Below are 17,749 nucleotides of genomic sequence, written 5' to 3' on the forward strand. Positions count from 1 at the left end.
CCCTTTCCCACCTGTTCTGCATGGTCTCTCTCCTGCTGATGCTGCCTTCACCTGGGCCCTGGCATGTCTCTTAATCCCAGGGAGAAGGAATCACTTTGCGTACTACAGCTATCACACCTATGAAGGTAATGCTACACTTAATACTACTCTGTAATGGGGCACAAATGGAACTTCTGAGGTGCGCAGTGTTGACTGAACACCATACTGCATGTGAAAGAAGTGTTCATGTCTTCTTCTGTTCATGTCTGCTCAGTGCCCTACGTATGTGAAAGAAATGTACATGTCTCCTTCTGTTTGTTTCTGCTCAGTGCCCTACGTCCAGCACCTAAATGATTTATTGGAAGCTTTTTTGCTACTTTCATTTCCCAGGTTCACTGTGGGAAGTGATTGTAGGCAGAGGATTGGCTCCAGAACTGTAGACTGCAGGCAAAGGGCCTTTACGTGCTCTTGAGCTATGCTGTGGCTTGTGTTCCTTTCATACTTAGAGAATAGGCTAAGCGTCCCTCACTCCAAACGTGAAGTGTCTTAAGTGCTGAAGTGAAGACAGAAGGGAAAGCCGTGTAATCGATGACCTCGTGTAATGGGTATAGTCCTCACCCAGGTACTCTAAGTATGTTGGGTATATTTTCCTATCGGCTATGTGTTAGATGGTCATGGAATTTGTGTTTAAAAGTAGTTTCTATCCCAAAATGTATGGCATGTTAAATAGACATGAATATCACAAAACCTGGGGAAAAGTTGCAATCTAAAACTTGGCTAGGGCTCTGGTAGCTTATTGTGTCTGCCATGGGTCTTAGAGCTTCTTAGGGTCTTCTTCCTATAGTACTTCAGATATCCTCAGTTTTCCCCCGGAGAAGCATCCAGGTGCTGTGAACGGTTGACTGTACAGTGCTCCTTGGAGATGGAGAGCAATTGGAATGGAGGCTGAGGGAACGTCCATATTACTCCTGCTTGTGATCATCAGCTTCTAGACCAGAACTGGAGGTGGGCTGTCAAAGGGAGAGAGCTCAAAGGACCAAGCTCTTCAGCTGTCCTCACTTGCCACCCTTTCTCAGTTTAAACTAGATGCTCTGTCATCCACTTGTCCTGTAGCTATTAGGTTCTCTGCACTATACACAAATTTGTCTGTGGTTTTTCTACAATGAAGTGCAGTAAGAAAGGAGAGACTGGGAAAGCAGCCCTGAGTCTGTTGATGTTAAAAGGTAATTTTATTTATTTATTTAGCTGCAGGAGAACGTTAACGTGAACACTGTTCTTAGCAGACAAGTCTTTGGTGTTCTTGTTACTTCGACACACATGGTTACTTACTTTTTTCCTTTGTAATTCATTTGTGTTGTTTGTGTATCTATATTCAATTATTTTCTTTCAGTTTTAGTATGACTGTTTGCTCTAGAACATCAGTTATTAAAGAAGGCCAGTGTGGCCTAACTATGAAGGAGCTCGGAATTGATGGGGGCCTGTTCAGTGGTTTTCTTTCTGATACAAGATTCCTGTACTCAGAAGATCAGGAAAGACAAGAATTGTGAGCTGCCCATAACAATATGGGGCAGTAAACATTCCAGGAGGAGAGGAATCCATGTCCAGGAAAAGCCTATAAAGCTTTGGTTTTGTTATTGAGACACGTTGCTGGCTTTAAACTTCTTTTCCCTTCAGTATCCGAAGTGTTGACATTAATCAAGCTAATCAGTGTTGAGCTTCTGTGATTTGATGTCTCGTTTAAATCCAGAGTTTCTGAGAATTATTATAGATGGAAATATTCCAGGGCGAAGGGAAACAACTTAAGCCATTTTGCAAAGTCCATATTAGGCATATGTCTTTGACATGCTCCAGTCTCATCTTACCTTTGGTACGGGAGTGATTTCTTTCTAATCTGTTGCTTTCATTGGTTAACTAATAAAGAAACTGCTTGGCCCTCTGATAGGGTAGAATTTAGATAGGCGGAGTAAACAGAACAGAATTCTGGGAGAAAGAAGCTGAGTCAGTGAGTCGCCATGATTCTCCCACTCCAGATAGACGCAGGTTAAGATCTTCTCTGGTAAGCCACCTCGTGGGCTACACAGATTATTAGAAATGGGTTAGATCAATATGTAAGAGCTAGCCAATAAGAGGCTGGAACTAATGGGCCAAGCAGTGTTTAAAAGAATACAGTTTCCGTGTAATTATTTTGGGTAAAGCTAGCCAGGTGGCGGGAAGCGGGCCCACCGTTCATATTTCAACATACCTTCACCCAGATGTTATAGATTTGTTAATATTTCAGAAACAGAAAATTAGATCAGTAGAATATTACTTTGTGTACTCTAAAGCTAAACTTGGTTCTAGAGACCTTAGTTATTTATGGTGTCTTTTGTTTGTAAGAGTTCAGACTGCATCACAGCTGAGAGACTTTAAGATTTAATAGTCTGTGTACATACCAGAGTCCTCCAAGCTTTTGAACCTCTCACAGCTAACATCTGATTCCATGGCTTAAGATTTGAGTAAATGACTGAAAGTTACTTGGGCAGTCACAAAACAAACTATGCAGGCTTGCACTCGCTTTCTTAAGGAAACCTTGCTCGGTGTGTTTGCAGCCTATACTGAATGTGGTGGCTGTGGTAGAAGTCTTGGATTGTATATCAGTTCTTGTGTTCTGTGAGGCACACTTGTCATGTGCTAACTCTGAAAACGGCTTCAGTGAACACCCTTTCCACAGATGGGGTACAGTGGGCGAGAGGGCGTGGACTGGACTGGCAGTGCTGCTTTCCTTTCCTCCACCCCTGCCCGGCACAGGAAGGGAGGCTATGGCAGTTGGGTTCCACGTTTTCTTTAAAGGACACGGATTTGGATGGGTACAAATGCAGGGGTAATCTGGAGGAGTTGGGATGTGGTGTGAATATGATCAAAACATACATGAAATTCTCTAAGAACAAATTAAAAAAAAAAAGCAAACAAATCTTTCCTTTCTGTCTTTGACCCCAGTTCTCCCAAAGGGAGTAAGCATTTCAGTAGCATTTTTTACTGTGGTGCACACTGGACACTGGAGATTCAAACTGTGGCTCAGGAGGGTCACACAGTTAGAGCATTGCTGTGCCCACCACTGTATTGTGCTGTGAACTTTAGGGTGCATGGTACTTCTGCTCTACAAAGGTTGTACTTTGAAATAATGGCTTATGTCGTCTTAATCTGTCTTCTCAATACAATTCCATCCTCGGAATCACTAAGGAAGATCAAGGATCGTGTGCTGGGGGAAAAAGTATAATCAGAAAGTGTTGGAATTAATGACATATAATGTTCATATAACATTTTATATGAACAGAAGCTGACTGGTGTCTGTCTAGTGTATTAAGGTTTATAATGTTAGTTGGAGACTCTTTGGAAAGAAGTCCTGAGAAGAAAAACTATACTATCCTTAGTAAAGTAACTTGTTTGTTTCAAATGTAAGATCATTAGACTTTAAAAATAGAGCTCTGTACCTCCTCTTCTCACAGATGGTTCTGACTCCAGAGACAAGCCAAAGTTATACCGCCTTCAATTAAGTGTGACTGAAGTTGGGACAGAGAAGTTTGATGACAATTCTATCCAGGTACTTGATCATATTTGCTGCCTAAGCCTTTTACTGTTGTTCCTCCTTTCAGTTATTAATAAGCACATGTGAAGAAACCAGCCACATATGAATGAAGAAAAGAATAGACCTTGTGTTTACCCATAAGTCATTCAGTCTTCTGTGAGTCACTTTTCATGTGTTTGCATTAAGAATGCACCTACAGAAACGTGCTGATGTTGACATTCCAGTCTGACTGTTCACTTCTGTTTAGAAAGCAGAGGTGCTGATAACAGTTGATAGGTCTGTTTTAGGACCCAGCTCTCAGTCATCACTATCTGAGCATCTTAAGAACTTAGTTGATAGGTCTGTTTTAGGACCCAGCTCTCAGTCATCACTATCTGAGCATCTTAAGAACTTAAAAAAGGAGTGTCAGAATTTGACATTGGGCTTGGCCAAATCACCTTTGTTCTTTACTTGTATAGGAGTAAATTGGTTGTGTTTTTAGTTCTGATTCATGTGATTCATTAGTTCTTAACACAGTAGTAAAATGTAAATAAGATTTTTTTTTAAGTGATAATTTTCTATCTAAATTCATCTATTACCTAGTTAATGTTTAAGATGAGGTGCTTTGTGTGTGTGTTAGGGGCAGAGTCGTCCTTGGGTTGGAGCTTGACGCCTCATGCAGATTGCCAAGGACCATGCTACTGAACTAATTCCTGGGCTCCGGTCATATGATTAATAAAGCAGAGTTACAGTATGCTTGAAAACAAGTTCTTAAATGTTAAAAATGCCCAGGTATTTTGGCATAATTTTACACTATTAAGAGAGAAAGCCTCTTAAGAAAACAAAAGTCCAGTGCTTGTTAGACTGTGTTTATCATGGCTGAACTTGAATTTTTTAAACACTGTGTACTTGATGATGGAACTGTCTTTTCCTTCTCTTTTCAGTTGTTTGGCCCAGGGATTCAGCCCCATCACTGTGATCTCACGAACATGGATGGAGTGGTCACTGTGACTCCCAGAAGTATGGATGCAGAGACCTACGTGGATGGCCAGCGCATCTCAGAGACTACCATGCTGCAGAGTGGCATGAAAGTGCAGTTTGGCACCTCACACGTGTTCAAGTTTGTGGACCCCATCCAGGACCACGTTCTTTCGAAGAGATCTGTGGATGGAGGCCTGATGGTCAAGGGCCCAAGACATAAACCTGGGTGAATGTGATAGCTCAGCTTAAGGATTTTAGAGTGTTTTGGCTATAAAGTAATTTTAGCTATATGCAAATATCTTTATTTTCAGTTTTTATTATATTTTTTATTTTCTCTGTGCATGTGTGAGTGCATTTGTGTGTGCCTGCTTTTTCTGGCGTGAGAGGATATCTCACAGACATGTACTTCTCCTACCTGTGGGTCCTGTGGTCTAATTCAGGTTGTCAGGCACCTTACTCACTCCCATTTCCCCACTCTTTTATTTCCACTTTTCAAAGGTCAAAATGGAGGGTGTGGAATGTGTGGCTCAGTGCTCAAGAGCAGGTGCTGTTCTGGCAGAGGACTCAGTGAGGTTCCCAGCACTGAGTCAGGCACTGTCTATGATGCCAGCTCGGGGCTTCTGATGGAGATACTACAAACACATGTTGTACATACGTACATGCAGGCAAAATATCCATGTAAAATAAAAATGAAGCTTAACTTTATGGATTGGGAGTTTATTGAAAATTTGGATTGGATTTGGACTTAATCTTGAAATTGGAAGTTTTGACTGGTTTTAAAGATTCTTACTTTTAAAGCTGATCTGTTCTTTGGGTCATCACCATATGTAACCAGTAGTATTTAAAACAGCCCTAGTAACACAAGGGGGATCTGTTTAAGAATTCAGAACATTTTAGCCCCACCTAGTGTTTTCATGAGGTCTTGCAATGTAGTATGTTAAACCTTTTATTATTATTATTATTATTTTGGTGAAGAGTAACTTTTCTTTTGGTTATAAGTTTGGGAACATATACTGTTAAGCTGCTTTGTTACCCATTTTATAGGTTAACAAAGTATTGATTTAGAGAAGTAGCCACCATAACTCTTACATTATTTACAAAAAACTTCTAAGTCTACAACAGTGTAAACATAAGAATATAAACATAAATCACCCTATAAACTGGTGTGTTGGTGGGCTCTACTACTGCCCCTTTGTTTTTCATGTAACCCTAACTGGCCTGGAACTGGCCTCAAACTCACGGAGACCCGCCCACTTAACCTCCATTGGTTACTGTCACAGATCTGACACTTTGGACCAGATGCTATGGCTCAGAGTTAACATTTTTTTTCTCCAGTGTGAGCACATATTGGCATGTGCTCGTTTAGGCAAAAAGATGCTTGAAGTTTCATGTGGTGTGTATGAAGGGTTTCTAGTTTCTCACCTTGAGTTGCAGGGTTTTTGTTGTTGTTTTGTTTTTAATTTATGTACTTGGGTATACATAATACATGTGTGCAGAAATGTAGCCCAAGTCCAAGGTGACTTTGTACTGATTTAGACACCATCATATTATGACGTTTAGCTGTAAGAATCATACCTTCCTCAGTACTCAGAATACAATAATGACATGCAAGTGCTTAGTGCATCAAGACTATAGTATGTAAATAATTCACAAACCAGTGTATCATCACACGTCTCTGAAATACCCAAACTGATGTCTTGAAGACAGTTACATACAGAAAGCTAATGATTATTTTGGCCTTTAGTAAAAAAAACTTCTTAGAAGTTACTATTCAGAGCATGGTATTGCTTTATGTTGCAAGATATTTTATTTTCTTAGAGAATTATATAGAGGAATTTCTAATAGATTGTTTGAATTTCAGCTTTGCTTGCTTGTTTTAGTCTATTAATCAAGCTTTGAAATTAAACCATGTAGTTCTCAGATGTTAGGACAATCCATAAGTAGCCATTGCCTTATTCTACAGACACCTTTAGTCTCCTTTTCCTCTTAGATTGGGACCAGTGTATTGTATTTACTACTTTTTATATATAAAGAGATAGTTCCAGGACAGTCTCCAAAACTATAGAGAAACCCTATCTTGAAAAAAACATTATATATATTTAGTTTAAGAAATATATATGTATGTGTGTGTGTGTGTGTATATATATATATATAGTTTAAGAAAAACTGTATATATAGTTTTTCTTGCCTCAGCTTGGTTCCTATTGAAAATACGATTATTTTGTATTATTTTAAGGTTTTTATTATTTTCTTTATGTGTATAAGTGTTTTGCCTCCATGTATGTCTGTACCTGGTGCCCGGAGAAGCCAGAAGAGAGTGTTAGATCCCCTAAAATTGGAGTTGCAGATGGTTGTGAGCTATTTGGTTGCTGGTAATTGATCTCAGGCTCTCTGCAAGAGGAGCAAGTACTCTTAACCATAGAGCTATCTCTCCAGCCCCAGTTTTTTGTTATTAACATGTGGTTTTAAAAACAGTACTTACTCTGGGAGTGTTTGGTATACTTCCTAGTAAGGAAAGATCGCATATTTACTGTCACTTTGTTTTAAAGTCTATATTCCAAAATAAGTTTATTAATGGTCTTTGAACATTGGAATACTTATCTCTCTTGCTGTGTTAAAAGTATTACCTTGTTGGTTGAAATTTAATTTTTATATATTTTTTTTTCATTCAATAGAGCTGTTCAGGAGACAACCTTTGATTTGGGAGGAGATATTCACAGTGGGACAGCATTGCCAGCAAGCAGGGTAGGTGATTATGGATTCGTGACCTGATCTTCTTGAGGGTTGGATGTTATAGGATACCCAAGAACAGAAGCTCCTTTGTAAAGACTTGACTTCACAGTAGCTTCTCTGCTGTATCTGCTCACTCAGTGGTACATAAATGAAAGGTAGCTAGCTGTCCCCTTTTCCTGATGTCAGAATACAGTGCCTTCTCTTTCCAGTGGGGTAAGTGTGGTGCCTATGCTGCTGCCGTGTGTAACTAACCTCTTGGGCCAGATTATGCCGAGGATAATGTGCTCTTGCTCCTTCCTTTACTACCCTTGATACGATACTGGATCTCCATTGGTTACTCACTCTGTAAGTCGCTCTTCATTCCTCCATATACAAGTCATTTCTCTCTTCCTCTTGGTGATCTATTCCTGGATTAAAGTCACTGTAAAACTTGGTGAGTTGAAACAGCAGCCTTTTCATTTATTGATAATTGTACGAACTGGTTTGAGTTTACTAGGGCAGCTGGTTTACTGGTCTTGCTACTGGTCCCTCATGTGACTGCAGTCATTTTTTCTGACTTTTATTGGTTGAAGCAAGTCAGAGCCAGATTTAAGGGGAAGAGGTCTTCTTGAGATGTGGTATATTGGAGACCATGATTCAACTAAGCCGGGAACATTGTCATACATATCAAAATATGACATAGGTTCTACTAATTCAGTTTGCTGATTTCCTCCAGTCTCTGTCCCCATTGTGCTACTACACAGTTCTTTGCATAATTTCTTGAAAGAATCGTCTGAGGTGACTGTTCATATATTCTAAGGTTTGTTGCTTATACCAGGCTCCTGCCCTCTGCTGTGTTTTCTGTGTTCTTGTTAAAATAGTGTCTACTTATAACCACTCTTTGATATGTACTCTTCTGCTTCCAGGGTTGCTGTGTCTTTATCCCTGGGTCATGGCTTGGTGGTTCTTTCTCTGTTATTAGCTTCTGATAGTTAACTAAGCTGTCAGATCCAGGGCCCTGCCTCTTCTATGTATCATGTTCCCTTGGTGACCTTGCCATGTTGCCTAGGATTACACCATTTGATGGTCACTATCCCCTAAGTGTGCCCTTGACCCTAGTCTCCCCAAACTGAAATCTTCAGAGATTGGTTGGTTGGCTTTCTATTATGTATCTGATAGGTATTTCAAATTTAACATAGCTTATTAAGCATATCTTTTGTTTTTTCTTAAACTTATTTCTCATTTTTTTTTCATTTTAGTAAGTTATATCACCAACCATGGCTTTGCGCAGCTGAAGTCTGTCTCAAGTTGCCTTTGCTTTCTTTCCTTTGCACAACTCCTGTACGAGGGCTGTCATATCCTGTTTCTCCGTGATGCATCCACATGCCTCTGTGTAACTTACTTATTAGTGCTCAGTACTCACGTAAAGGACAGTGCAGTTTTGTGAGCAGCAGTTCCTCTCAGTATTCCTGGCCAGTCCTTGCTGGCTGTCATTGCTCTTGAATTTTAGAGACATGCATTTGGTTCTGTTGGAGCCCTGCTGTCAGTCTGGTACCTTTCCAACCCACACAGCCTTCACCCTGTCTTTACAACTCCTGATACTATGATTTCTCTCCTTCCATGGGTATTATGAGAAGTATCTTCCCCTCCCCCTTCATACTCTGTTCTTATGTGTGCCCTCTTCTCTCATCTGAGTCTCTTATTCTTTGTTTTTACATGGTCCTTTCTTGTCTTAGCCCATCCTCCTGATGAGGTCATTCTTGAGCAGCGTCCAGTCATACTACTACATGTAAGACTTTTGTGTAACTATTTTTACTACCTGGTATCTCTGCTTGCTAACTGATTATGTGACCTGTGAACTCTGGACACAGGGATCCTGTTTCATGAATTATTGTTGTACCTCTAATGCTTTGATTAGTGCCATTCAGCAACAGAACCTTGGCACACACAAGTGAATAAATACTTGAGAGGCCAAGCAGACATTCTCTTGTAAGAATGTATATTCAACATAGAGGGAAAATGAAAGTCCATTGCCCAGAGTATATAGGTGACTCTTGCTAACATTGCAGACCCTTTCCAGAGTACTTAGGTCATAGGAAGGCAGGTGTGCCGGTTTCTTTGTGTTCATTTATGTGTTTCAACTGAACTATTAGACTTTTGTCTGTCTGCATACCTTTCTGTACTGTTAATTGTGAGCATTTTTTCTTAAGTCACTTAAAAATAATTCTTTAGTATACAAGCATATAAACATATCCTAATTTATTTTTCCGTTGCCATTACTGGTCATTTATAAGTTTTTGGTTTTTTTTTTTTTTTTAAGTCTTAAAGCCTAAAAATAGTGCCATCTGCTGGTCAGTTTTATTTTTGTGAATGTAACTTGGGGAAGTAAAATGACTTTTCTTTCAAAATCATTTTGTCTTTGTATTTTGTTGCTAAAGTCTATTCCTTGCTATTTGAAAAAAAAAAAAAAGGTCGTTTTTCATGTTCTTTTATTCACTGCTGTGAGCCTTTGGCCCAGTGTCCTCCGTGTTTCTGAACTATCTGTTCTGTGTCCTCACTTTCCCTGCCTGCAGCGCCAAGTGTGAAGCTTGCCTGGCTGGTGTGTGAGGTATTCTAAAACCCTGTGGCTTCCTTTGCGACAGAGCTCGACTAGACTGGACAGTGACAGGATGTCCTCTGCCTCCAGCACCGCTGAGCGAGGGATGGTGAAACCAATGATCCGATTGGACCAGGAGCAGGATTATCGCCGAAGAGAAAGCAGGTAACTCACTGTGACTGTGTGAGAGAAGTGAGCACCCCTAGAAGGCTTTTGGGGTAAAGATTGCCGGATTTATAGATTTAGCCAGCCGCTTTAGAAAGTTTGCTAGGCTTTTATGAGTATTTTTATATTACTGAATTGAAGAAGAATAAAATGAATGTTTAGTAATTGCATTTCTTCCTTTCCACAGAGTAGCCTTGCTGATACAGGTACATTGAGTTTCACTTTCTCTTTAAATTGGCTGCTCTATAGCATATAGAGAAAGGAGTTTTCGTAACATTTTAGTATGTGATCATTTTTATAAAGAAAATTATTGTATCCATCTCTAGAAGAAATTAAAAATATATAAAGACAAAAATAATTTTGGAGATACATTTCTGTGTCCCAGACTCTGATGTGGTCTGTCTCCCTGCTGAGGTAGAGAGTGAGTTACTTTCCTTTACATTGTTGCCTCATTTTTCATAGCATGGAGCTTCTCTGCTTTCTATTTTCTTTTATGCTTTTTAATATGTTACCTTCTTCATAAATCAGGATTCTCTTAAGTATGTAGCAGACTGTGTCCCACGTGATCACTGTTACGTGACACCGTAGGACTTAGAGCCATAGAAGCCACAGATGGGGAGAAGGAAACATGGTATGAAGTCTGTATGTTGTTGGCAGGGAGCTGAGAATACTATTGACCTGTTACAGGGTTTTGAAGAAGGTGTTCTTTCTGTTCTTGTCAGAGATCCAGAACAGATGGTTAGCAGAAGCAGAGTTAGAGTCAACAGTCAATTCAGTCGTAGGCCATAAAATGTCTTGTTACTTTGCCATCCTCCAGCAGTGGGCTCTGTGTATCACAGGATTATTAATAAATTCAGTCCAATAATGAAATATGTACTTATCAGCAAATATAATACTTTTCTTCTGGGGTTTTTGACTATTCATGTAAGATTTTTTGGGAGGGGCAGTGTGATTATTAGGTGTCATAAAAGGTAGTTCTCTCTCTGTGTTTACACTTGTTTTAGGATATAGAGTAATAGATTATGGTGTCTGCCATGGTGAAGGGTTGAATCAGTGTTGGTCCTCTTCTTGATTTGCTTGTCCTGGTGTTATAGTCCTCGGTGGCCTTGGATCTCAGTATGTGTGTCAGACATATCTGTCTCTACCTCCCAAGGGTTGGGATTCAAGGTGTGCTACCACATTTGGCATGAGTTGGTATTATAATGACCACAGTCATGTGGCTATATGTGATGGAGAAATGTGACTATTCACTTAGGTGGGAAGAGGAGAGACAAACCATGTAAATAAGTAAATATGTTTAGCCATGTGAAGGCTAATTAAGATTATTTCTAATAAAAACATTTTGATAATTTCATGCAAGGCAAGGCTAGTACTAAAAGTTTTATTATTTACTCTAGGGATGTTGTTTGTTGATATTAAGACAGGATGGAAACAGAAAAGCTTTCTTCTAATTTCTTATTCACTTTTCACATTGATAATGCTGAAATTAGTAGTGCTTAACTGGCTTAGTGTAAAGTCTTAGTCATTTTAACAAATAGATTTAAAATTAGAATTTTAAGCAAGTGCAACCATCCTTTTGAGTTATGGGAGTGACTTTTTTTTAAATACTTACCAACATTTTTTCCCTTTTCCAGCTAATATAAACCCTTTAATAAGTTTATTAAAACAATGAAATGAATAACATATAGTTTATGCAAACTAATTCTTTTAAAAATTTGAAACTGCCTGCAAGGCAAGGTGGTTATACATTGTTAATTGTGGAGGCAAGCAGGTCTATGTGAGTTTATGAGTTTGAGGCCAGCCTGATCTACATAGTGGATTCCATGCCGGCCAGGGCTTTATGGTGAGACCATGTCTAAAAAAAACAAAACAAAAAAAGTACACTTTTAGTATAAAAGATCTATATTGAAATAATCATGCTTTTAAATGATTATTTTCCCAAATTCTTAAGGTAAACTCAAATTGTTAAATTACAGACTGGAATAAACATTAAATAATATAATTTAATGGAAAGAATTTTAAAATGATAATAGTTTGTGTTAACTTACATTGTGTTCTGTTTAGAGTGTGTGTGTGCGTGCGTGCGTGTACATATATATGTGTGTTATAAGGTGCTGGGATTCAAACTTGATTCTCAGCATTTTTTTTTAACTGTTAAGTAATTTCTCCAGTCCCTTGGTATTCTTTTATTTTTGTTCATCTTTCCATGCTGTGAGAGAATGCGGAGAAGGGAGCTGTTTCCAATGGAAGAGAATATTTCAGTTAGCTGGTCTGCAAATACTAGAAACCTGTATCTTCTCACTGTTACCTGAGCTGGGTGGCTTAGATCCTTGTCTTCAACATGCAGTGCTCATTAATAATCCAGACACGTGGGTCTTACCTGCCTTCTGTCCAGTCTTCTGAATGTGTGGCTGGGGGAACCGAAGAGGCTCTCTAGCTGCTGCCTATGGGGTAGCACTTCAGAACTCCACGTGGAAACAAGTGGTTGACCTTACTTTAAGGCAATTTAAGTGATGTCAGTTTTTCTTTTAGAACCCAGGATGTGGTTGGGCCTGAGCTGATCCTGCCTGCCAGCATTGAATTCAGGGAAAGCTGTGAGTCCTTTTAGATCCTGCTACTAGTGAATGAGTTCTTGTTCCACTTTTCTCCAGATGACATTCAGACTTTCTGTTCATTTTTCTTCTTTTCTAAAATCTTTTTACAGCGGAAGATTCTTTTTTGTCCGCCATTATAAACTATACCAATAGCTCTACAGTTCACTTTAAGTTGTCGCCAACATATGTGCTGTACATGGCATGCCGGTATGTATTGTCCAGCCAGCACAGGCCCGACATCAGCCCTGCCGAGCGCACACATAAGGCCATCGCTGTTGTCAACAAGATGGTGAGCATGATGGAAGGGGTCATCCAGGTGAGTGTCCGCCCAGCAAGCCTGCTGGGAAATGGTAGCCGTCTTGTTAGTTTCTGTGATATTTCTAAAGTTCTGAATGCAAGTTTGCCTCTATAGCCTAGGAGTCTTTTTAATAAAATAAAATAAAATGCATAGCTTTTAAAGTCAAAAGTAAATAAAAACTTCTTAAAACTTTTCTGGAAATTTTAGAATAAATGAAGATAAATTATATGTTGCAGCACAATCATCTTAAAATTAGTCTCTGAGAAAGTGCTGAGGTGATGGTCAGTTTTCTTTGAGTTTTCTCTAAATTACTGAAGTGAATCCACACAGTGTATGTGTGCAGCTCTACCTTGAGAATGTCTCCAGTGCCAAGAGGGTAGCTGTCCTCCCTTCCACAGGCGATGGTGTCTGTTTCAGGCACTTGCTTCTCTCTCACGAGCTTGCTGTAGTGTTGGGAGTGTGTAGTTGTGACCTCTAGATGTAGGGCTGCCGGGTTTGAGGGTGAACTTCACTGGGGACGGACTTCTTTCACAGCCCTGCTACTCACAATCCATAGTGGATAAAATTGGCACAGCCGTTTTTTTATATTTAGGTGGTTTGAGGATTTAATTGTAAATGCTATTATAAGTAAGTTTATAGACTTGAAACTTTTTCAAACTTAACCAGTGCCTTTACTCAGCTAAGAAAGTAATAATGCAATGTTAAATACTTTGGTTAAATGGTTCGATGATCTAAAAAAAAAAAAATCCTGGCAGTATAATTTGTGGGAAACTGAGATGGTCTTTTAATACTCTCAGAGTTGTTTTTATTAAAAAGCCAACAGTTTTCCACAAATGTTTCTTTTACATATGAGTGGCTAGCAACAGTAGGAGTTTGATAGACTTGTCCAAGCTAAAGAATAGATAAAAAGGAAGTCACTTTATCTGGATATTTTGTTATTCTGGTATCATCACTTTATATATAAACAAACAAATGTCCTTTTAAGTTATCATTCATAGTCATTGTCTGTCTCCTGCCATGTGTGGACTGTGGTACTTCAACCACCAAACCTCCTTTTGAGACCTTGTCCTTGCTGTTGTCTGCTAGTGAGGACTTTGCTGTCTAGGAAAGGCTTTCAAACATCAGAATAGGTTCATTGAAAAACACTCTGTTGGTGGAAACATTACGACAGCAAATAATTTCAAGAAGTAATTTAAATTCTATTTTTAGAATTTATTCCCTTTAGTGTAGCTGTAATATGAATTCTTTGTGTACTTGTAAGATTTTCTGCTTTTATTTTGATTGTTTTTCTTGGTCTTTTCATTCTCATTCTCATAATTAATTCAGGGGAATGGACTCCTTTACCTTTAAGTAGTAAGTCCACAGTATCATTTTAAAAAAGTGTTTGGAAGTCCTTCCTTTGTATGTCTTCCAAATAAATCAGTATGTTCATTTGTGTTTTATTATGACATCATCTTTATCATCTATAAAACTCAGTTGTACGAATGTTAAGAACATGAAACCAACCCTTTATGTCAAATAACTTGGGAATAACTAAGTGTCGTACCTCATGTCGTACCTTCATGTTAGTGTTTTAATTTTTTTAAACTATCATGATTGTTTACAAGTTTCTTTCTCTCGTTCTGCTTGATTTCCCCTCGTCTGTTTTTCTCCAGGAAGTAGACCAGGTTGATCAGGTAGGAAATGCTGCTGGGAGCTGATCCTGGCTGTGTTGGCTTAGCTGAGTTTCTCATGCTGCTTCCATTACAAATATGATCCTACAAAACCTGGACTGAGCAGTTCATAACCCTCATTCAGCAACTGAAACATGCAGTACTAAAATCCTTTTTGACTGTGCAACTTTATCAGCATTTCATAATTTCTGCTTAATGCACTTCAGTGTGGATATGAAATGACAAAAGTTCTGTTTCTTCTCTATTATTTATCCTTGGTTCCTATTCTTTGGATCTCATCTAAGGTTGCCTGGCCTGCAAATGTGGTCGGGAGAGGACGTGATAGATCAGTACTTGATACTGAGTTGCATGGTGTCCAAGCCAGTGACTACAAGTATCAGGGTGGCTGTGGGTAACCATGGATACATGTGTGTATGATACACAGATTACCAGATAATGCATAATCTTCAATTTGATTTGGTAATACATGATATCTCCATTCTTGACTGATTCTGCAAATTACGTCTAATTGGACCAGTATGTCTGTGTCCATGCATCCCGAGATGCTGCAGTGGTCATTTACTTCCATTGCTCTGCATGACCTAAATTTCTTTGCAAGTATCTGGTATCTGTGGTAAATACCTGGTGAAGATGGGAAGGTACTGGTCTATCTTGAGCTTTTCAGGAGCATTCCTATTTATTTCTAATTTTTCTAATGTCTGACATTGTTAATGGAAATGTTTTCTGTCCACAGAAACAAAAGAACATTGCCGGGGCACTTGCTTTCTGGATGGCAAATGCATCTGAACTTCTCAACTTCATCAAGCAGGACCGAGACCTTAGTCGGATCACACTAGATGCCCAGGATGTTTTGGCACACTTGGTTCAGATGGCATTTAAGTAAGAAACACATTCTGGAAAGAGTTAACTTATATGCTTCCTGTTCTGTTTTCAAAACTAATACTAAAGGTTTTCATTTAACTAATCGAAAATGCTTACCAAGAAGCTTGGGGAAATGTGCTGACTTAGAGCACGGCACTCTGGGACTCCATTCTAGTGTCCCAGAGTGTAGTTTTTGTTATTTTTAGTAGAAAATATTCTTAGAGAATAAGGATTGTCTCAATAAAAGGTCTTAACACTATCTGTGCAAACTTGCTAAGGTTATTAAAATTATGTATTTTCAGGTACTTGGTTCACTGTCTTCAGTCAGAGCTTAATAACTACATGCCAGCCTTTCTGGATGATCCCGAGGAGAACAGTCTGCAAAGACCAAAAATAGGTTAGGGTCTGTGTGCCTTCCTCCACCATTTAACTTAATTTAACTTGGTATCTTTTGTTTTGTTTTGTTTAGTTTTTAAGATTTTTTAAAAAAATCTTTAAGTATATGTGTTTTTCGCTTGATTATTTGTACCATATAAGAGCTACAGAATCCAGAGAAGGTACCAGGTTTCTTGGACTGAATTACAGGCTGTTGTGAGCCATCCTGTGGATGCTGGGAATCGAGGGAATTTACTGAGCCACCTCTCCAGTTTCTAGTTTTATTTTTTGATGCCACTGACCTTTGTCTGGTTATAGGCCCAGCAAACTTCTTCTGTGCCATTCTGCTAAGGACTATGTTTTAATTTTTAAATTTTTTATGTATATGAGTTTTGACCTCATGTATGTTTGTGTCTAGTGCCCACAGAGGCCAGACGAGGTCATGGAATTCCCTGGAACTAGAGTTACAGATGTCTGGGAACTGAACCTGGCTCTTCTGCAAGTGCAACTAGTACTCTTAACTTCTGAGCCACCTCTTCAGCCTCAGATTTACCTTAATGTTGAATATATTGTTATATATTGAAAATATATATAAGGGTGTGGGTTTTTGCAAGATTTATTTATGTTAATATGTTTGTATGAGTGTATGCTGTGGGTGCCAGTACCCAAGGAGGCCAGAAGAGGGCATTAGAGCCCTAGAGTACCTGCAACTGGGAAAGGAACTTGGGTCTCCCAGAAGATCGGCAAGTGTTCCTAACCCTGTAGCCATCTTTCCAGCCCCAGGGTGGTTTCTTCAATGTCTTATTGGATTTGGAAGTCTTTTTAATAACTTCTAAGTTAATTTATGAATAAGTTTGCTATGTTGGTAATACTTAAAAAGTCTTCTAGGTGAATTCATATTTGAATTGTGGTTAGTTAGTAACTGTATGTATTTAAGACTACATCCCTGCTTTTTTTGTTTGAATTTGACACTTATCAGTTAATTGCTTCAACTACTTATGTCTAAAGTTGGTATGACTCAGAAGGTCTGCAATGATATCTGGTCTCTGGACTTTTCTTTCGTATCCTGAACAGATGACGTGCTGCATACACTCACCGGAGCCATGTCCTTGCTGAGGCGCTGCAGGGTCAATGCTGCCTTGACCATCCAGCTATTCTCCCAGCTCTTCCATTTTATCAATATGTGGCTGTTCAACAGATTGGTGACTGACCCAGATTCAGGCCTGTGTTCTCACTACTGGGGAGCAATTATCCGCCAGCAGCTGGGGCATATTGAAGCCTGGGCAGAGAAGCAGGGACTAGAGCTGGCAGCTGATTGTCACTTGAGCAGGATTGTGCAGGTGTGTACACGGTTGTACTCCATTCTCTGTGCTTCTCCCTCTTCCCTGTTAATGTATTTGTGGTGGATTTCAGATTTTATAATAGACAAGAACTTGGGTTCATTAAAGCCTCAGTCTTTTTCTTGTCACGTATAGTCAGGCAGTGATGTGGCAAAATCTTGGCTGCTGTAACAAAGCAGCTAAAACTAAATGTCTTAGCAGGCGTTTATTACCTCCCACTTCCGGAAACTAGAGCTCGGAACCCATGTGAGTACCTTTTGAGGAACTGTTACAGATCTGTTCTACCACCCTCTGTTGGCTTGCCCAGCGTAGGCATTTGTGGGACAGTTTTGCCATAGTCTTTATGTGGCATTCTTGGGTACATGTCTGTCCAAGTGTCCGGCTTGTACAAGGGCACCAGTAGCACGGCCCTCCTTTTGTAACCAGTGGTATATAAACAAGGTCCCTTTTCTGTAATGCTCGGGCCTCCAACATCACAATTTCAAGGGTCATTATTCACCCTATAACAAGGTGTATAAACAGTAGGATAGCAATTTCATTGAAGTGTTTTTGTTGAGATCAGCAAGATATACTTTAGAAAGCCTTATACGGAAGTATAGATGGTAATTAGTTAGCAAGTCATATTCTGCTA

At 39.3% G+C, this 17,749-nt stretch overlaps 1 protein-coding gene across 21 annotated transcripts in view; it reads left to right on the forward strand.

Moving 5' to 3' along the window:
* The window catches only part of Afdn (afadin, adherens junction formation factor), a 124,555-nt gene that overhangs the window by 59,391 nt on the left and 47,415 nt on the right, over positions 1-17,749 (forward strand). For 11 of the 21 annotated variants that reach the window (XM_041680309.1, XM_041680312.1, XM_041680320.1 and 8 more), the window contains exons 9-19: positions 81-125; positions 3,465-3,559; positions 4,468-4,730; positions 7,180-7,249; positions 9,859-9,977; positions 12,510-12,571; positions 12,682-12,887; positions 14,525-14,545; positions 15,276-15,421; positions 15,706-15,800; positions 16,853-17,118. In XM_041680309.1, the coding sequence (XP_041536243.1) occupies positions 81-125; positions 3,465-3,559; positions 4,468-4,730; positions 7,180-7,249; positions 9,859-9,977; positions 12,510-12,571; positions 12,682-12,887; positions 14,525-14,545; positions 15,276-15,421; positions 15,706-15,800; positions 16,853-17,118 (1,388 nt within the window). The remainder of the gene's footprint in view (positions 1-80; positions 126-3,464; positions 3,560-4,467; positions 4,731-7,179; positions 7,250-9,858; positions 9,978-12,509; positions 12,572-12,681; positions 12,888-14,524; positions 14,546-15,275; positions 15,422-15,705; positions 15,801-16,852; positions 17,119-17,749) is intronic. The other 10 variants (XM_041680315.1, XM_041680324.1, XM_041680322.1 and 7 more) reach the window with 3 other exon arrangements.

Source organism: Microtus oregoni, unplaced genomic scaffold (genome assembly GCF_018167655.1).
Source record: "Microtus oregoni isolate MIOR12 unplaced genomic scaffold, Mior012 000033F_ref0000390, whole genome shotgun sequence".
Lineage (NCBI taxonomy): Eukaryota > Metazoa > Chordata > Mammalia > Rodentia > Cricetidae > Microtus > Microtus oregoni.